This window comes from Erpetoichthys calabaricus, chromosome 1 (genome assembly GCF_900747795.2).
Source record: "Erpetoichthys calabaricus chromosome 1, fErpCal1.3, whole genome shotgun sequence".
In the NCBI taxonomy this organism is placed as follows: domain Eukaryota; kingdom Metazoa; phylum Chordata; class Cladistia; order Polypteriformes; family Polypteridae; genus Erpetoichthys; species Erpetoichthys calabaricus.
In genome coordinates, this window is record NC_041394.2 from 332,237,187 (window position 1) to 332,259,255 (window position 22,069).

A 22,069-nucleotide genomic window follows, 5' to 3' on the forward strand; every position below is an offset into this window, starting at 1 on the left:
TGTTTAACCTGCTAATCCGTCAAGTGTGTCAAATTAATTTTAGTTAAGTGTGCTGCTAGTAGGGATGTCACATCGATTGTACGGACGGTACTGCACTCTTGCATAACTGCAAATATATGAATAACTTCGTGTTATGTCCAGAATCGAACCCTATGTTTCTTTAACAGTTTTGTACATAGTTGATTTCATAACAGACAAGGGTCACGATGGGAATAATGGGTTGGGGGTGATTAACTGGGGGTTTGTAGGGGAAAAGAAGAAAGAATAAAAGTAAGAAAACGTTTGGGCAAAACCTGTGTGTAACGAGTTTTTTTTGTCTGGATACAACACTTCGGATGGTACAATAATACGTGAGAAAATGTATTTAAAAACTACAAATGAGAAATGGTTACAGTGGTGATGATACAGCGCCGCATCACCATCGCGGAAAGAAAAAACGGCAGAAGTCATGTCTAGCAATGTTGTTTGTTCGAGAATTTCAGCGAGCGATTAGGGAAAACGTGCTCCTTAATGAAAGAAAAAAGCCAACACACAGACACACACATAGGCTTTTGTTATTGACAGTTTTATCCCTTTACAAGTTAAGAAACTGACTCGTGCAGCTTTGAGAGCGTAATCAGATGTGAGCTGTGACTGTTTAGATTGTAGTGTTACAGCAAATGAAACGGGGGGTGGGGGTGGGATTCATCGCTTTTAATACAGTGCCCTACATAGTCCCGATAATGGAACGGAAGCCTTGCTTTCGTTCTTTGATTGTAATGAGAATCCATTTTTTAACTGGTGGATATAGTTCAGGGTTGCCAGTGAAAACACCTTGCACGCATCCACTTACACATACAAGCAAAGTGACCGTGACAACAATCATAGCAATTAAAATTTGAGGCAAGTTTCATAACGAGGTAGCAACCTGGCTTGTCTACATCATCATTGAAATAATCTGCTCCATTTGTTAATATCTCTCTATATATAAATCCAAAGTCTGCCTGTCTGGTTTTTATGAGAGAACAGATTTAGATCGTTTTTTTTCTATAATTTGCTTGAACATACCGGTTGATTTTGCAACTTCACTCATCGCGCTAAAAATGATAATTGGCTAGCAGAAGGCTGTGGGCTGAGGGGAAGGGGAAGCGTGACGTCAGGAGTAGGGAGCTGTCCTGTTTGCGCGGAGGACAGCTAGACAGACATATACAGTATATATACGATGAAAGATCTGTGTTTGTGGAGCAGTCAGCTCTGCTCACGCTGAACCATGGCCTCTAGGTGGCGCATGCATGCCCCTCACGGTTATTATAGTTAAAGAAAACTAAAATCAAAACGGAATATTATTAAAAAACACTTTCATAAACTGAAATAAAATAATTAACAAAACCTAAATGAAAAACTAAACGAAACTATTATAGTAGGTGGGAAGACTAACAGAAATAAAATGATAATTTACTAAGAATATTTTTAGTTTTTGTTTTTGCATGAATATTCTTGCCATTAGTCTTTATACCCTTGTAACTTTTAACTCTAAAACAGAAAGTCATCCACCACGAGCCGCCCGCATATATTCCAGTGAACGACGGCTTGTGACGGAGGGCGGGCATTCACACAGCATTTGCGGTGACAGAGCGAGCTGATCACGGGCGAGTAAAGAGTGTGACATGGAAAGCGATTTACTGTGCCGCCTTTCTTTCCATTTGTTGTATATCAAGATGTTATTCAAACGCCTTGAAATTGGAATGTGCTGGTCAACAAAACCTTTACCGTATGGGCAGAAAAATCACGAGTGAGTAACGTTTCAGTTTTTTTGTCAGGTGACTGCTTTTTGTTGACAGTAATTCACCTGCCACATCGCACAGGAGAAATCGTTTTTATTTTCTCGTTTACGAAGGATAGAGAAAGTATAGTAATCCTGAAAAAAAACAGACCTTGAGATTTTGGTGAATCTTGACGTTTTAGACCTCCCTGAGTCCGAAAATAGCGTTTTATGGAATTATGTGTGTGTGTAAACATAACTCAAAAATGCAACGAGATTGATGGATGAAATTTGGCATGTGGTTGTTATACCAAAAATTGTAGATCTGCTTTAACTTTTGGGCCAAATCCATCAACTGGAAGTGGTACTTTTCCTGAACAAACACTCGGATTTTTTTTATTCATGCAGCTAAAGATTCCGACTTATTCCACTTTACTTTTATAAAAATTGTTCAATATATGTTGATGGTTCTTTAATATACATTATAAAAATATAATCATATGCTTGCGGTTTACTCCTCAAATATCCATCCCCATATCCGAGTACACAAGAAAGTCTAGGGGAGACCAGTGCCGTTTTATTTTCAAAAATCGCCACTGATCGAGAGACTGACTAGGTCGTCATACAAGATCAACATATTGTTACTCACCAATCACTTTTGTTTTAAAAACGTCGTTTAACAAAGAAGTGATATAAACTTTGCAAAATTCCTGAGTTGGCAATGTCTCTACACTGTAAAAAATAAATCTTGCATGTGTGAAAAATAATAATAAAAAAATAGCTAACTATACGCAAAATAATCATTACTTTAATAAAAATGGGTTTTACCCTTTTTATTGATTATTTAATTCTAATTCAATAAAAAAAAATTATGAATAATGTTAACTTATTATTTTTCTTAAAATGTAAACATTTTTTTATAACTTATTCTAAGTAAAAAAACTATACTGTGAATTGAACACATTTAAGTTAAGTTAAATTTAATGATACTACACTTCCTCTCACATCGAAATGTAATGACACGGCACTTCCTCTCACATCGGTTTCTTGGTCTTTACAACAACGCATTCAGCTGTAACGCTTATCCATAATGAGTTATTTTACTACGAATGTGTAAGTATAAAGCATATTAATTCCGTAATGAATAACTAGTATTTCATTTCGTATAGTTACAGATGTAAGCATTTGTTATTTTCACGAAGCCTTTCCTTTCATGTGGGAAACATGGCGGGCAAGGTAGCGTCTTTCTAACAACCTACCTCGTTGGTTTGCTTTAAAAAGCAGGCACATTTCTCGGATAGTTACATATGTTCATTTTTTTTTTTAATCGTTTAAAATTTTATTTTACACAGAAAAAGAAAATGACACTTTGAGATAAGTGTGAGAACGCTATGGCGTTTGTCCTAAAGTACGACCTGTAAACAATATAAAAAGACGTTTGCCTAACCGTCACGGTATTATTTGACTTATTTAATTAGTGTTCTACATAGGTAATGTATTTACTGGTTGATTTTTAATACTGTGATTTATTTAGCGATGTTTGATTTCCTACGTCCTATTTTATTTCAGGATTTTCGCTATCGCATACTGAGAAGTAGTGGAAAAGGCGGCCATTGATTTAAGCGGATATGTTGGCGTAAAAGCAGGACGTGTTTGAAGAGCGCCATCTGCCTCAGGATTTCACTCTCTGTTTCCTTCCCGTTTAGCACTCATTCCTGGGACATTATTTGATTGAGATATACTTTTTGAAGAAAGTTTAAATAAAGAAAATTTTCATTGACATTTGAATGTTAGTAATTCAGTAAAAATTATCCTCAGACATTTGATTTAATTTTCCTTTGAAAATACAACTCCGTTGTTGTGACTGTCTATGTTCAAATAAATAAAGATATGGAATTTTAGCATGTATTTGTTATACAGTCGTTACTGTCCAGTGTTGCATTATTACTTTTTTTAGTACTGTAATTCAAATGAAAATCGGAGTAAAATAAACCATTTTTGCCACTACTTATATTTAATCAAACTCATCTTTTAAATTTGAGTAAATTAGTTTACTCAATAGTGCAGTATATTAAATCTACTCAAAAATATTGCTTGTAATTTGTTGCCTTTTTTTTTTTTTTTTTTATATAAAGTACTTTTAACGCGTTATTTTTTACAGTGTACTGAACTACAGGTAGGTAGGTGAAGAGAGTCTGCCAACTGCTGCAAAACTAAACATACTGTGTTTTTGTATTCTTTATTACTTTACTCCATACTCAACTCAAAATACTTAATATTGTGAAAATAATCCAGTAGCAGAGTTTTAAAATATTTTCCCCCATCCTTTCAATGTTTCTCTCTCAAAACAGATAGTTGAAATATATTTTTGTTCTTGACATCAGCCTTATCGTACATATATACATATGCCAGAGACTTCCTGCCCTGCATCCAAACCTGCTTGCGTAGGCTCCAGGTTTCTGGTGATCCTGCTCTGGATAAACCGGTTTAGATAATGTATATATTGTTCTTAACCTCAGATACTGTCTCAGTTGTTTTGTGCTCATCCATGCTCCTATTACCGGCTCTTACTCTGCTCATTAAGGGTTTACCATTCTTAGACTGTTCAAGTCTCACTGTTCCTAACCTTCACCATGCATGCTTGTTTGTTTCCCTCAGTACAGCTAGGTGGGGTCTGCATGCTGATTCAAACCTAAGAGTCCTGTTCCTTGTAAGCCCCCATGATTTTCATGGTTACACCTGTCAGAACACAATTTTTCTAATTTAATATTTTTTCATATCTGCAGGTGGTAAAATTCGGATTACAAATTGTGCCTGAGATGGAATTAGAGATCAATATAGCTGGTGGAAAATAAAGCACAGTATATTAGGACTTTTGGATGCAATATTGAAGGCATTCATTATTAGGACATTGTGTTAAGTAGGATATGTTTTGTGCTATAGACATGGACTAAAAAAACCCTCAATCCTTCAAGTTCACCTAAATTTTATTGTCCAGAATGGGCCACGTTGAAATTAAAGGAAAAAAAAAAAAGAGTGCCAACAGTCAGCATAGATTTGTTCATCACAAAGTATTAAAAAAAAAAACATTGTATAAAATTGTTCATATTCAGTATCTGGTTATGCTCGTTTTTTTCAGACAAAAACATAGCAGAAGCTTACTACACTACATTGTTTGCCAACATTAAACTCCTATCCAAATCTGTTAAGTGTACAGTTGTTAGACTGACACAAAACTAAACTCCATAGGAGCTCCATGCCATAATTACTGAAACTGAAGCTAATAGATATAAAAAAAATAGAAATGGCTGAGAAATAAACTAAATACATGATGAAGCAAAACTAAAAGTGCATTTCCAAGTAAGGTCAGAGAAAAAAAAAAATTGCCTTTTAATATTGGTTTTTCTATAATAAACCTTGCTTCTCACAACCTGTGTGCAGCAAATGTCACTGTTGCGTGCCAATGACAGATGCATCGAAATGAAGCAAACACTGCAGCTCAACAACATACAAGTGAAACACCTCAGCAACAGAGGGCAAGGCTTGAGGATTTCACTAAAAACCATTGTCTACCAGGTTAGGTATTTAAGATTAATAGGACTCATATGCCAGCAACACAGCCAAGATATGGTACTGCCACTGTCTCCCATTCCAAGAACCGCAAGCACATGTTGGTCCACACTGTCTGCCCATGGGTCATTTTAAGAGCTAGGTAACACCGCTCCAAGTTCACAAATTTAGTAAAACTGCTGGGGAGTCTTTCGGTGGTATTGTCCTGAAAACCACATGCAGATAGCTCTAGCATAAAATGTACTTAAGATGTCAGTGTATCCCCCACTTCATGCAAGATGTACAAATATAGCAAAGCAGCATTGCCAAGTACAAATCTGCAAACACTAAATGTGATTTGGTTTGAGGGCAATTGTTTAGGAGCCCAACCCAAAAGTGTGATGAACATCATAAAAGCACTTTTATACTGGTATAAGATTTCATCAACAGACATGAAGACCAGAAAACTGACCAGTTGCCACGATCTTAAAGATTTGATTAACACCGAACTCGTATGTTCAATAATTACTACAGGTGGTTTGGCTAGTGAATAAGTAGAGATACTTATTCTGTCCATATCCATCCGATTGGCCAATTTACTCCAACTAAAAGTAGTGACTAAAATATGCCAATTTAGTCAGAAGAATTAAACATTCTATTGTTAATCTGGTAGCTACACTACCAGTGATGGAGTCCCCAGGTCCATATTTGGTACCCACAGGTCTAAAGGTTGCGATTTCAATTAAACTCTGGTACCTTGCTGTTCAGCTATTATAGCAACTTTTAAGAGCTGCATGAGATCTTCCCCAGCTTCAGCCATGCAAAACGGCAGATTGCTTGGAGTAATGGGCACATTAGTTGAAATGCACTGGTGTAGTGTGGAAGAATTTTAGGTTGCATTTTAAAACAAAATCATAAAGGGTTAAATGTCAGAAACTTTTGCAGGCAGATCAAGAAACCAGATAAGGTCAAGTGAACAACATGTACTGAGAGGACTAAGTAGTCAGCATATCCTGTAGAACAACCAGAGCGGACAGTTTAGGCACAGAAATTAAAAGGTGGAGGCTCAATTCAAATGGTACAAGAGCCAAAATAGAGTTAATACATTACTTCTACTCTGGTCAGTTTACACCCAAATGTCTTGACAGGACCCTGTTACAGCGTGGAAAGGAGGATCAGAAGCAAAAACAGACTGCTTTGTGAATGCTCCCTCCAAGGTATGTTGCCGAGGAGTAAAAAAAAGTAGGCAGGGTCTTAAACATTAAAAGTTTTATTGCTTATTAGCAATGTCTTTTGCTTTTCTGTAGGCAAAGAATAGTACAGCAACACACGAGACAGCCAGGACACCTACAACAGCTCCAAGGATGGAATCTTGGAATTGGGAGCCTGCAAGGAGAAAAGAAAGGCATTAGATGGATTAATCTGACATAGTAAGAATTGACCAAAAATCTAAAGAGCAGTCCTGAACATGGATTGCATTTAGACAGTTCAAGTTACCTGGAGAGGCTTTATCTTGCTGGCCAGACAGGGACTGTGATACAGAAGACAAAGGAGAGACCTTCTCCAGATAAAGAGGGCCAACAGAAATGGTCTCCTGCCATTCAGCTGGTGCTCTCCATTCACCTGCAAAATACAATTGCAGTTTGTGTATCCCAGGGTGGACACTGCAGAAGTCTGCTGGTGAGGTCACTTACTTGCTCTCCTGGGTCTGTGTTTAAGGGCACCCGAGCCCCTCCTGAAGGGAGGGGGGTTGGCACAGCTGGTGTCACAGCAGCTACAGACAGCATTGTTCCCATCCACTGAGCTCCACCTGAAAGCACAGCCACCAATCACAACCTGCTACCTCATCTGAGCAGGTGCACCATCATCCTCTCAGTCACTTACTGGCTCAGTGCAGAGTTGTATGAACAATCCTTATTCAAAGGATCAACATTAGCAGATGTCAAGGTCACCTTCAGATGGCAGGTAATGAAGATCTGAAAGTAGACATGCAAGAGACTACAGTCACACCTGGGAGCTTCAATGGGATTCCTCCAAAGGAGATGGGAGGAAAGGACATACTGAACTAGTAGTCAGGCCATAAAACCTGAAGGCATCCAGCTGGAACTGCATTACAGACTGGGCAACTCTGGGAGACAAACTGGGAATTGGAGCCTGTCAGTTTACTGTCCAAGAAACACCTACAACACACAAGAGGGACCATAGCATTGTGTTTCCAGACCAAGATCTAGTCAGACTATAGCTTACACCCACCCATTATTCCCAATGAAGGTGTAGGCTGGGGCCGATGCATTGGACCCAGGAGTGGCCACACAGCTGTCCACAAAGACACGGAGAGGCACATGGTTAGTGCTGTCCACAGATGCTTGAAGGTTAATGAGGTCTCCTAGGAAGAAGGTGTTGGATGGACTCGGCCCACTCCAGTCACCTGCAGACAGGAATGTTACAAGGTGTTCAGATCACATTAGTGCAAATGGAAAGGAGGATTTTTAAATGTGTACACCTACTGCTCATTATAACAAGTGAGAAGCCCAGAATATCCTCAGCAGATATCGTGGAGGTGTAGGGAACCCAAGTGGGGTTTAAAGCATTGCTGCTTACGTTGTGTAGCCTGGGTTGGGGAAATATTACATTTGAAAAGGAAGATGGAAGGGCTTCAAATCAGGGCAGATTATTGTAGTGTAACATCACAAGCTCTATTTGCATTATTATACTCTTGACCAAGTTCCAAACATGGAACCAACTCCGCTTCTGCATTATAGCCATGTCTTACCTGTCGTATTGGCATTCAATCTGCACCACAGCTGGATTTGTTCTTACAATGGGAAGACCATCAATTGGAGAAGGATTGTAGTCCAGGGTGAAGGTGTACACTATTACAGCTCCCAGCATCTAAAGAGCCAACAACCCGACTAAAGTCAATCAGCTAAATCACTTTAGAGATTTCAGTATTTAGTTCACTTAACTATTACATTAGACACTTTTAGATGACCTGTCCAAAGGAGTAATTGGCTAGGAGGTGAACAATTTATAACCTAAAGATTACAAGCTGTAAGATATGGTAGGTGGTCCCCCTGAGTCACTTAGATCTGGCCCCTAATGTTTGTACAAGAATTAGATCATGAACTGTAGCACACCAAAGACAATGGACAGACACCCAAGAAGACTTTCAAATGAGTGCAAATTTCCATTTCAGAAATTAAAATGGTTAGAAGACTGAAAAACTGTTCAACTTACTGAGCTGGCCCATCTGAAATTCACCCTGAATTCTCATTTTTGAAAAGCTACTTAAATTCTGTACCGGCAATAAGGCAATTTCATTTTTGGAAGTTTCACAGCTGAAAACCGACAGCAATGCAATGTCTGTAGAAATAGAAGCACCTTAAAGCACCACCTCACCAACCAAGTACTCCTCCTTGAATCATGCTCAAACCTTTTCCCAACCCCTAATATCCTCTTTAAAATGTAGGTTTGTTTGAATCGTAGTCTTAAGGTTAAAACTCGAGTTACTACACCAAACGCCATGTTGCATGTCAAACTTCAACCAACCTCTGCTCTCCATAAGGGATAGGAGCCCATAAAGGTCATGAGTGGACACTACACCGGTGACGAGAGATTACCTGCTCAGACGCGGTTAATGGAGGCTTACCTGCCCAAATCTCATTTCTTTCCAATGCAATACAAACGTCTATGTGCAGTCAGCTGTGACACTCCGTTTTTCACGTAACGGACACTTAGAACAAGATTGTTAACACGTGCTTGATCAATTGATACTAAGCCTCCAAAACAGTAAAATGTTCACAAAATCAGATCCGGGCAACCGACAAACATACATTAAGTTTCCATCCAGTTTTTTGCGACGTTTTGTTATCGACAAACAGTGCGAAAAAAAATGTGCGAAATTTGCTGTCTCCAGCCTGTTTCCATCCAACTGGCTTTTTATCGATAAAAATGGTGTGCGTGATGACGTCACCCCCCCCCCCCCCAAAATAAAACGAACTGTCGCGTAAGTTTTGTTGTATTGCGAAAAAAATCTGCCCTTGAGCCGTTTCCATACATAATTTTGTCTGTCGCAAATTATCTACCTTTTGTTTTCCACGTTACACCCCCTCCACTAAACAAAGAACGAAATGGAGAGATTATTCACAGTTTTTTTAAATTTGCCAGCTTACTGTTATTTCAGTTTCACAAATAGTTGGAATTGTACATAATATCTGAAGACAACAGCAGAATGAAGCAGTTGCTTGTCGGATAGCCCTAGAGCTCGAAGAAAGTACCCCAGTGCGACGAAACCCACGGGTATGGGAGAGACGACAGAATAAGACCTTCTGGGAGGAGGTGGTGGAGAGACACTTCACAGAAAATCTCTGGCAGCAAAATTTTAGAATGACACGGCCGACGTTTGAGATGTTATGTGGATTCATCAGTCCTGATGTTGCGCCCATCACAGGTTGCCACCGACCACCGGTTCCAACCCAAAAGCGGATTGCCATCGCCCTTTACAAGCTGGCAACCTGCGCCGAGTAGAGAGTAGTTGGAGAAACTTTCGGGGTTAGTAAAACTACCGTCCATCGATGTGCATATGCTGTGTGCACCGCTATTAAAGAAAAATTAATGCGGCGTTATATCAGACTTCCGACTGTAGCGGAGGCCAATGAAATTGCATACCGTTCATACACGTGATGAAAATGTGACATTTGCGTTAAAGCCCTTTTTTCCGACAAAGTGTTTCCAATGTAGTTTTTGCGACATCTGAAGTATCGATATGGAATTTATGCGCTAAAGTTAAACGGAAAAATATGTCGACATGTGCATTTTATCGATAATTAGCATTTCCATCAGCTATATCGTTAAAAAAAATTTGAAGCGCCAAATATTTTTTCGCAAAAACTCTTTGGATGGAAACCTGTGTCACCAACAATCTTAAACTAAAATATTAAGAAAAGAGCGATAGCACTTAATCAGCTCACCTCCACGGTGCTTCCACAGCCCTGCAGAGGGGCTTTAATCACAAAGGTTTGAGCACCGGCCCGGCTGGTGACTCCACATCCACCCATGGAAAGATCAGAAGGCTGGACCGGCTTTTGGATGCCCAGCAAGTCTGGACTGATGCCGACGATCACCTCACTGTCAGTGCAGTCAGCGGTTACGGTCATCGGAGCGCCAGCTCTCGGCTCAAAATATTCCACGACCGCGGGCTGCTGGTGCTTTGCCATAACCTTCCGTCCTTTGGAACGGGGCTGAGCAAAAGCATTGCAGAGGAAAAAGAGCAGCAACACTACGACTATCTGACCCTTATACCCCATTTTGGAAAAGAAGAAGGCCAGCAAAACACCGTGCAAAGCAGCGCAGTCTTTATATGCACGAATGAAGGCGTTCGGCTGCTTAATGTTAATGACACGGGCGGAGAAACAGATTGCCAATCAGTCACCAATCGATTGATATAAATAAGACGCATGAAATACTAAGGTTAATTACGGCAAAGAGATAATAAAATTAGAATCACAAATTATTAAAAAAAAAAAAAAAAAAAAAAGATCATCTCAGGCAGTAACTTGACAGTTCTTATAGAGCACCGGGCAAGCACTTGGGGTTTTAAACTCTCGGCGATAAAAAAACCAAACTTATTTGCTTTGAGAAAAAGAAGAATAAAGTCTACTAAAGTTTGAATTAACTGGGTGATGTCATGAAGACGTTTCATGTGGGTACATCGCACACAAACATGGAATCCTAATATGAGTAATTAAGTTGAATGTAGTTAAATGTTTTTGTAGATATGAATGGGAGAGCTACTAAAAAGTCTTTATAGAATATTTTTGCAGCTTCGATTTTATCTAATTTTGATTGTTTTTTCTTAGTTTATTTTTAAAATATTTAGAGTAATACAGACAGCTCTCATGACCTGTTTCGGTGATATGGAGTTAAATTACTACCAAAAATCCATGTGCTAATACTACTCCTTTTGTAAGCAAAATTGCATTTTGTAAACGAGTGTGTGTCAAATTAAAATCTGATGTTCAGCAAACTCAGATTGCTCTAAAAAGGAGAAACAAAGTTAAGGGTTGTTCTTTGTAATTAAAAAAGACGTGAATGATGTGGATCAACTAATTTCTTACTTCTTAGTGCAACATTAAATTATCGGGAGGCGCTTTTGGAAGATCTGATGATCTACCATCACTTTTTGCTCCCTCATTAATTTTCAGTTAAAAAAAGAATTAAACAGATTGCTTGTTCTTTTTATGTTAAAACAAGAATATTTTAAACCATGTATGAAATGATTTTTTATTCTTTATTGATACATCAGATTACATTGACGGAACGTGACGACCACAGGCGTACATTTGTAATTTATCAGAATTTAATTCGGGACGTCACCCGTTAATTGTGCTGTTCACCTCCACTTGTTATCGTCTATACTTGTGAGAATGCGTCCTATAAACCTGAGAACAAAGCCACCGAGACAAAAATGTTTTAGAAACGTTGTAAAATAATATATATTTAATTTATAAAGGTACATCTGCGTGATTCTTCGTTCATATTAGGCTATCTGCACCTTAAAAGAATCGAGCATTGGGCGCACATTTACCACAAGTTAATGAGCCACAGGAACGCGCGTTCTTTTTTAGGACACTATAATTTGGCCCTTGTAATGATGTGTTCAGAATGGAGTGGTCAACTTTTGATTTCTGTGCAAACCCTAATCGTGATTTTGTGCAAAATTCTTGCTCCAAGAGCAAGGTAGGTAAGCCACGCCCTCGAAGGACCACTGCGCATGCGCGCCGTTTTGGTCTTCTATTGTAAGTCGTTTACACGCACAGAGAGTTTGCCTGCTTGTTTGCGTTTTCGACTTAAATTTTGCCGCTGTCTTTTCTGTCTGTCGTGCGTCACTGGTAAAGTAAGTTGTTGTCTTTTTCCAGTGTTTAATTTCACATCAAATACTTCATCTTATATTAATGTTTAGTTTTTCGTTATACAAAAGCGATATTATGGCGGCGTTTGCTGTTCGCGAATGAAAATGTTATTAAATGTATTTACTGTTAACCTTTAAGGAGCGATGCTGTGTACTTTGCTCCAAGACGCTAATATCAACATATTTTAAGTGTACAAAAATGTTTCAAACGTAAAGCATTTCTTTTGTATACGAATTCTGCCTTGGGTCGTACGCCGTGCTTTTATTCAGAAAGTAGGGCAATAGTGCCATCTACTGGTTGGCTTAAAGAATCAGAATCAGCTTTATTGGCCAAGTATATGTACACATACAAGGAATTGGACTCTGGTTTTACCTAGTATTGTCCCTGATGCTGTGAGATTGACTTAAGTGTTCATGAGAGTGATGGCCTGAGGAAAGAAACTGTTCATATGTCTGGTAGTTTTGGCGTACAGTGCTCTGTAGTGCCTACCAGAGGGAAGTAGTTGAAAAAGGTTGTGATCAGGGTGTGATGGGTCTGCAATGATGTTTTCTGCCCGTTTCCTGACTCGAGATCTGTATAAGTCTTGAATGGAGGGCAGATCAACACCAATGATTTTTTCTGCAATCCTAACTGTCCGTTGAAGTCTGTTCCTGTCCTGTTTTGTGACTGAGCCAAACCAGACTATGATAGATGAACAGAGAACAGACTGGATTACTGCAGAGTAAAATTGGATGAGCAGCTCCTGAGGCAGGTTGAACTTCCTGAGCTGGCGCAGGAAGTACAACCTCTGATGGGCCTTTTTAACAATTGTGTTTATGTTTAGTTCCCACTTTAGGTCCTGGGAAATTGCGGATCCCAGAAACCTAAAGTTTTCCACAGCAGACACAATGCTGTTGAGTAGTGTGAGAGGGGGCAGCACTGGGGGGCTCCTCCTGAAGTCCACTGCCATCTCCACAGTTTTAAGCTTGTTCAGCTCCAGGTTGTTTTGACCGCACCAGAGGGCCAGCTGTTCGACCTCTCGTCTGTATACAGACTCGTCACTGTCCTTGATGAGGCCAATGACTGTCATATCATCTGCCAACTTCAGGATTTTAACAGATGGGTCTCTTGAGGTGCAGTCATTTGTGTAGAGGGAGAGGAGCAGAGGAGAGAGGACACATCCCTGGGGGGCACCAGTGCTGACTGTTCGTGTGCTGGATGTGATTTTTTTCAGTCTCACTTGCTGCTTCCTATCTGTCAGGAAGTTTTTGATCCACTGGGAGATGGGAGCTGGTACAGTGAGCCAAGTGAGTTTGGTGTGGAGGACTTCTGGAATGATAGTATTGAACGCTGAGCTGAAGTCCACAAACAGGATCCTAGCATATGTCCCTGGAGAGTCGAGATGTTGCAGGATGTAGTGCAGTCCCATGTTGATTGCATCATCCAATGACCTGTTTGCTCGGTAAGCAAACTGTAGGGGGTCAAGCAGGGGGTCTGTAATGTCCTTCAGGTAGGTCAACACCAGTCTTTCAAAAGATTTCATGACCACAGACGTCCAGGCGACTGACCTGTAGTCATTTAACCCTGCGATGGAGGTTTTCTTTGGAATCGGGATAATTGTGGAACGCTTAAGGCAGGAGGGAACTTCACATAGCTCCAGGGATCTGTTGAAGATCTGTGTAAATATGGGGGCCAGCTGATCAGCATGGACTTTAAGACCGGAGGGTGACACACCATCTGGACCTGGTGCCTTCCTGATCTTCTGTCTCCTGAAGAGCTGACTCACATCCCCTTCACAGATCCTGAGTGCAGGTATGGTGTCAGTGGGGAGGGGCAGGGGCTTGGTAGTGAGTGCTGGGAGTGTATTTTGATTGGCGTGGGTGAGAGGTGTGAAAGAGGGATTATCAAACCTGCAGTAGAACAAATTCAGCTCGTTGGCCAGTTGATGGTTCTCTTCAGTATGGGGGGATGGTTTCCTGTAGTTGGTGATGTCTTTCAAACCTCTCCACACTGATGCAGGGTCATTGGCTGTAAACCTATTTTCCAGCTTTTCAGTGTAGCACCTCTTTGCTACTCTGATCTCCTTTGTCAATGTGTTTCTGGCCTGATTATACTGGATTCTCTCCCCACTTCTGTAGGCCTTCTCCTTAGCCTGACGAAGCTGCCTGAGTTTTGTAGTAAACCAGGGTTTGTTGTTGTTGTATGTGCGAAAAGATTTCATGGGCTTTTAATATTTAAAGTTTTGAGGAACTGATACTGGTGATTGTTCTTCCTGAGCAATCTGTAATGTTTCAGTTTGGCATTTGATCATTTATGTTTCTACAAGTATAAAATTCATCTGTACTTATTTTATTTATTTCTGTTTAGAGACCACACATGCACTGACATCTATTAAATAGTGTAGCTGCTGTTGTTTCTAACCTATGAATTAGGCCAGCAGGTGTACAATCAGCCCAGTAACATACAACTGTCCATCACAGATTTTGAGTATTGATCAACATATTTGCCAGGGGGACTGAATTGGATACAACACGTGAAGCTAACCGGTGAGCTAAAGGACATGGGTGTCTAGCGGCAGACCTGGACAGCCAATTGGATTGCAGCTTTTTGTCACCTGGTTTACTTGCCCTGAGTCATAACCCTCCCCTAACCCTACTTGTAACCATATTGTCACCACGTGGTATCACTGACGTATAATATAAAGCGACAACTTCCATAATGCGGTGGGGTGCTGGAGGCTTCTGAAAAAAAGCCATACTTTTTAGGAATTTTCGACTCATGGAGTAAACTGTGCATGTTCCCGTTTGGATGTGGGGTAGGAGGTGTGACTCACAATTGACTAGTGAGCACTGAGTACTCCCAGAGGCTAGAAGAACAACGAACTCCTGCTCTTACTTTTCCTGCTTTCGCTTTTATTCAATTTTGGCTGTGATGCTGCACACAGAGCCGGCCCTAGACAATTTCGGGCCAGAAGCAAACTGATACCGATCCCTGCAGCTAGGGGGTCGGGGGCAGAGCTCCGGCCGCCAAGCGATTTCCTGCATTCTGAACTGCAGAAATGCGTTTTCCCGGCATCTACAACCATCACTTTTTGACGATTTCCGTTTGACACTGACAACCGTGACTGTAACACACTGACAGGAGCCAAATTTGCAGGCTGTCCGCGCAGACTGTCGTACAAGGCCCTGAGTGAAGGGTATGAGTGATGGAGGTCGGAGCGGGCCCGCATAAATGTCTTTAGTGACGATACATTAACAGATAAAGCTACATTTTAGCCAGCTTTTGCTGTTTCCACCAGGCAGCATGTGGAGGTAAATAGCTAGGCCAAGCACTTTTTTTTTTTTTTGCTTTTTATATATTTTTTTTATTTTGTGAAGATGAGATCCACATTATTTTGTTTTTACATTTTTATTCATTTTTAAAGCTTGTTTTCATACTTTCGAGATATTCAGATTTCTGTATAAAATAACTTAACGCCATGGAGGTGGCAACAGGCGCGCGGGCCTGAGTGAAGCGTAATGAAGATTGGAGTGCCGAATGGAGATGCCAATGTGGAGTAATTAGGTGATGGAATATGTTGCTCATGAATTATATATATATATATATATATATATATATATATATATATATATATATATAAAAATTAGTAATAGAGGTTGGAGTGAAGGGGTCTGTTGCTCCATTGGGCCCTCCGCAGCAGCGTCGCGCATCACAGGAAAAAAAAAACCTTGGGCGCAGTGGGCCCGAAGCGGTCGCTTCATTCGCTTCGCCCTAAGGCCGGCTCTGCTGCACAAGAACACTGTCAAAAATCGCATGCCCGCAAAACACTTCCTGAGCACATCCCTCACGCTCAGAATGTAACTAGCGCTTAGAAAGGCATAGTGCTTGGACATGGTCTTTACACAGCACTCTAACTCCACATGAGCACATCAGCAGTGAACGTGAGCGCTGTGTTGTCATGCCATGCAGATGATTTGTTCAGTGCTGGTCAGCTGTAAGCAAGCGGGCAAACCTCCTTGGAAGGAAAGCAGCCAAGACACCACTGCATCTGCATCTCCACACCTCAACTGGTGTTGCAAACCGCATTCCAGGACTGGATCTCAGCTTTGAGACTCTCCCTCCGTGTTCGATTCACAACTCCTCAACGATCTCCCTTGTCCTATGCATGTGCATTTATACCACCAGCCCTGCTTCTCACTGCTCACTTGGGGTCAGTGGCAACTGAATCTGCCACTCATTTTCTCAGGTCCATGAACCTGAAGCTCTGCCGGTGTCCACACATCCATGCTAATGCACCTTAGCAGATGGAGAAGCGCTGGTGGAGCTGCAGAGATGGCAGTCTCTGAGTTGTCTCGATCCTTGTACTGCTGCTGGAAACAGCACTCCAAATTATGGATTTGAGCCTCGAGACCCACCACTCTGACTTGGCAGAGTGCCTTGAGGACCTAAAACGAACCTGCTTGGCTCATCAGACTGTTTGTCTTCTCGTCCTGCTTCTAATACCAATGTAGCATTAGCAGCAATGGATGATTTCTTGGCTCTTTAAGGTTGCTCATGATCCTTTAAAGGACTCCTTGCCTTTTGCCACACTAGTTGGAAAAGCATGCAGTGTTGCCATTTATACAGGTGCCCCTGCCACTGGTGATATAATGCCAGCTCATACTTGGGTGCCTGGCTGATGGAACTTGTCAGCGCTATTATTATATGCAGTTCATATTTCTGAAACCTAGCATCGGTATACATAATAGGCGGAGTGGTGGCTCTGAGGCTAGGGATCTGCACTGACAATCGGAAGGTTGCCGGTTCGAATCCCGTAAATGCCAAAGGAGACTCTGCTCTGTTGGCCCTTCAGCAAGGCCCTTAATCTGCAATTGCTGAGCGCTTTGAGTAGTGAGAAAAGTGCTATATAAATGCAAAGAATTAAAAAGAATTATTAATATGCTGCTGGCATATATTTGTATTCACTGTATACATATTGCACCTGACATACTGTATCTGCAATTTTTGCTCTAATTGTCTTCATCTCGACATAAGGACAATGCCCACAATATACAAAATAAAGGTCAAGTTTACTGTCATTTGCATATACTACAATGAAATAATTATGGGCATGTCTCCTCAGGCATCTCACAAAAACAATTAAACAATAAACAAATAACTAAAAATGTCTGAATTAGTCGCTCTAATTCGGGGAGTTCATAAGAAATGATTTTGTTTTGCGAGATAGAAGTACATGATAAAAATAGTTTCAGCAAATATTTGCAATATTAAAATGTTTAAAGTCTAAACGTTCTTTATTATAATAGAAATTTGTCATTTTTTACCCCCTGATAGCTGTCCATACAGGGATAGATTCCTAGTCAAGGATCAGAAATGGCATCATATTCATAATCAGTCAGTCATTGTCCAACCCACTATATCCTAACACAGGGTAACGGGGGGGGTTGTCTGCTGAAGCCAATTCCAGCCAGCACAGGGCTCAAGGCAGGAAACAAATCCCGGGCAGGGCGCCAGTCCACCACAGGGCACACACACCCACACACCAAGCACACAGTAGGGACAATTTAGGATCGCCAATGCACTTAACCTGCATGTCTTTGGACTGTGGGAGGAAACCAGAGCACCCGGAGGAAACCCACACAGACACGGGGAGAACATGCAAACTCTACGCAGGGAGGACCAAGCAAACACAGGTTTCCTTACTGCGAAGCAGCAGCGCCAACCCTATTCATAATCACCGACATTAAAATAGTCTAAAATGACGTGCCACATGCTTAAATTTGAAATTTGTCAGTTTAAATCTTCTGGGAGCGTGTCTTAGTGGGATAGGACCTCGGGTAAATAATCAAATATATAATCATATTCATGATCAGAAACCTCAAAGTAACATAAAACAACATTCCACATGTCTATATTACCAGTCCTTTTGTTTTCAAAGATTTGTGAAAAGGAATAACTTTGACCCTTCATATGCCATTAGGTGGTGAACTCTTGGGGTCAGTTGATGTGACACACATAACTTTAAGTCCTTCTGATCATTTTGGCTGAAGTCAGCTAGCTATTGGTTTATTCTTAATCATAAGGCAACAACTTCCTGCACAAAATATAGTCTAAAGATAGCCTAAAAATGAATTTGTTTTGGTCTAGTTTGACAAAATAGGAAGGTTTGGGTGGTGAGGGAGAATCAAAAAGATATCTCTCATAACTAGATGTTAAGGCGAGTCATATGATATAGGGGTGTTCTCATATCAGTGGATCAGGACATGTTGGACCAACAAAAAAAAAAAATTGAAGTAAAATCACTGCTGGTACTTTAAGCATTCTTGTTCTTAGTCTTTTTCATCTCCTTCTCCAGTCCTCTCCAGTGAGTGTTTTCCACCTTCTTTGCCCTCCACTCTAGGGGCCTTATGTATAATGCCGTGCGTAGACTTCCCACTAAAACATGGTGTACAGTCAAAAGTGGAAATGTGCGTACGCACAAAAAAATTCAGATGCACAAAACCATGCATAAGCCAACTTCCACGCACTTCAGCTCTATTAATCCCAGTCAGCGTGAAAAGTAACGCACGTGCACGCGCCTGCCGCCCCACCATAACTGCTCCCAGAATTACGCCCCTTTGAATTTGAATAGCCTGTTATGTTCAGCATTTTGTGAAAAGACAAGGGCAAAAGCACGAAAAAAAAAAAATCAGCGAATGCAAAGTGGAGGCAAGGAAAATCTTGCTATTTTGTTGGCTTAAGTAGTGGTATAAGCAAAGAAAGGAAAGTGATGGAGTAATGGAGTGTGGCAGAGGGACTTGAAAGTTCAGAAAGTTGTACTGTGCCCAAAATAAAACTGTGCCCAAAATAAAAAAGAAATAGATGTCAAAGTTGAAGAGTAAAGGCGAGTCGTAGCCCATCGTCCGAGTGTCATGTTTAGTAAGCATATTAGGGCAAAGAGAAAAGAAAAAAAAAAAATAGGGACACAATGAAAGGAAAAAATGTTGAAATGTAGACTTTAATCTAGAAATTTCCACTTTAATGTTATATTTTGTGAGTAAAGCAAAACGTCGTAAACTTCATCTTAAAATCAATATTTAATTTACTAGAGTTTCTCAAATCCCACCATAACTAAAGTAGCATGTGTTCCCTGACCCAGTCATTACTCACGGCGTGCTTCTAAAATGGGTTTTCTCTTTCGTAGGCAGGAGCACGCAGGCAGTGGGCGCAACACCAAAAACATCACACTCATGATATTAAAGGTCTCTGAACATTTCAGAATAGTAAGATGTATACTTAATATCATTTTCATGCTGAAATGCATTAAAGCATGTTATTAAACGTGGGGGCATGGTGGCGCAGTGGTAGCGATGAACTGGTGCCCCATCCAGGGATTGTTCTTGCCTACTACAAGATGCTTGCTGGGACATGTGTGACCCTGAATGGAATAATTTAATGCAGCAGTACTGTCTCTGTCAAACGTACCAACCCTCAATTCCTGTTCCATTTTCCTTCTCCATATAACCGATCGCCACCCAATGAGATCTGTAATAAATGTAAAGCCAGCTGTAAGCTTAGAACACCGATTTTTGTCAAAACTTTTATAGAGCACTGAAAAATCTTCAATATACAGGTTTAATTATTCCATCCATCCAGGGTCACAGCAAGCATCAAGTGTGAGGCAGGAACAAGTTCAAATAGACTGTGGCATGACTGAGTGGAATCTATGCAGATGTTGGTACCTTTACTTAGGCAGTGTGTGCTATAAACATCTTCCAGAGCTGGAAGCTGTATCCTAATAATCCCCTGCACTCTCGATACAACCCGCTGTACGGCTTTCCGATCAGCTGCTTTGCAGCTGTGACACCGCACACACATACAATGGATTAAAATATTCTGAGTGGTACGCTGAGAGTAACAACGTTAAAGCAGCTATGGTATTTAGAAAAGTTTATTCATTCCGTGCACCATTATATTCATACGGGATGATTACAATTAAGTGAATTTAATTTGTAAATTATATGCAATTAATTTTGGTGTATTTGATATATCCTGCATCATGGATGTGAATATGAAAAAGTAGAGACACCCAGCGTCAAAGCAATGCCAGTGTTTCTGCCAGTTTGCAAAACTGAGCAGAAACGTGTGCTTGCAAGGTAGGGAAAATGTGCATGGCTTTACGGCAAGTTCACTTTTTATACATCTCAAAGTGTGCAGGGAAATGGGCGTATGCAACATTTTTGTGCATACGCACTGTTTATACATGAGGCCCTAGGTGAGCTTCATCTCACTCGGGTCCAGACTCGGATTCGTCTTTTTAAAGTGAGGCCCAGAAGTACTTCCTGTACATCACGGGTATACCTTGGAAGCACTTCCAGATCAGACAGAATAGGGCAGGGAAGCTGACCCCCAGAGGTGCCCCAGCTACAATTCACTACAAAATGAAAAAAATAACAGTGCTCAAAATTCACTAATACTTTAGTGTTGACTTTATCTGTATTTTAGTGTTTTTATTTCATCACTTGTACCAATGTCATGTCTAAGGTGTGGAAACTACAATAGGCACCAGTCTAAAAATTTTGTTTTTCTTTTTAAAAGTCAATGCCTAATGTTGCCTTCACAACTCACAATTAGCTTTGCACTCAATCTAAGACCCTTAAAATGGTCTCAGTTCTTATGGCCAGTTACTAGGTTCTGTTTAGTCCTTAGATTTTCCAGAACATGTCTGCTTATACAGCTATTTGAGTCTTTCCACTAAGCTGTATAAAATATTTTCTGTTTGTTACCGAATAACACACCCTATTAACCTTTTTATTTCGGCTTGTATCTCCTTGGATTTTATGCAGCTTTGAGATCCTGTGTTTGTTCATTTCAATTGTAAACTCAGGTGTTCAGGAATTAGAATATAATATTGCATTGTGTTTCATAAACTGTATTCTGATTTGAAATTTAAGTAGCCTCAGTCCCCCTAGTCTAAAAGTAATGGTACCTTCTCCGATTCATGAGGGGCCTCATGTATAACGCAGTGCGTAGAACTCACACTAAAACATGGCATAAGCACAAAAGTGGGAATGTGCATACGCACAGAAAAATCCGGATGCAAGAATCTGTGCGTACGCAAACTTTCACGTTCTTCCACTACATAAATCCCGATCAGCGTGAAAAGTAACGCACGTGCACGCGACTTCTGTCCCGCCCCAACTCCTCCCAGAATTATGCCTCTTTGAATATGCAAATCGATATAAATAGCCTTCTCTGAAAAGACAATGGGAAAAGCACGGGGGAAAATATAAGAATGTCAGCGAATACCAAGTGGAGGCAAAGGAAAAACGTACTATTTGTTGGTTTAAACAGTGGTATAATCAACAAAAGGAAGTTGATCGAGTGACAGAGTGTTGGAGAAACTCGAAAGCTCAAGTTCACAAAGTCGCACAGTGCCCGAAATAAAAAAGAAGTCACATATCAAAGTCGGAGTGAAAAGGCGACTCGTAGCCCACCGTCTGAGTGTCATATGAAAGCTTATTAGGGTACAGACAAAAAAAATAGGCACACAGTGGGAAAAAAGCACGAAATGTCAACTTTAATCTCGAAATTTCCACTTTAATCACGTAGTTTATTTTGCCATTAAAGTAGAACATCATAAACTTCATCTTAAAATCGTTTATTTTACTAGTTTCTCAAATCCCATTGTAACTAAAGTAGCACGTTAAATGCTTTGTTCTGTATATGATCTTCTATGTGCTCTATGTCTGTGAATCACTACGTGCTTCCGTTCTTTCTCTTTCTCCGACAGGACACAGAATCCATTACATTCATGATATTACAGCTCTCTGAAAAATTAAAATACTGAGATGTATACGTGATATCATTTTCATGATGATAGGAATGAAAGCATGTTATTAAACATGGG

The 22,069-nt window shown here is 40.4% G+C and overlaps 1 protein-coding gene across 1 annotated transcript in view; it reads right to left on the reverse strand.

Moving 5' to 3' along the window:
- Window positions 1-22,069, reverse strand: part of LOC114666580 (zona pellucida sperm-binding protein 3-like) — a 515,374-nt gene that overhangs the window by 26,377 nt on the left and 466,928 nt on the right. The window contains exon 10 of the mRNA XM_051926578.1: window positions 6,638-6,676. Within this exon, the coding sequence (XP_051782538.1) occupies window positions 6,638-6,676 (39 nt within the window). The remainder of the gene's footprint in view (window positions 1-6,637; window positions 6,677-22,069) is intronic.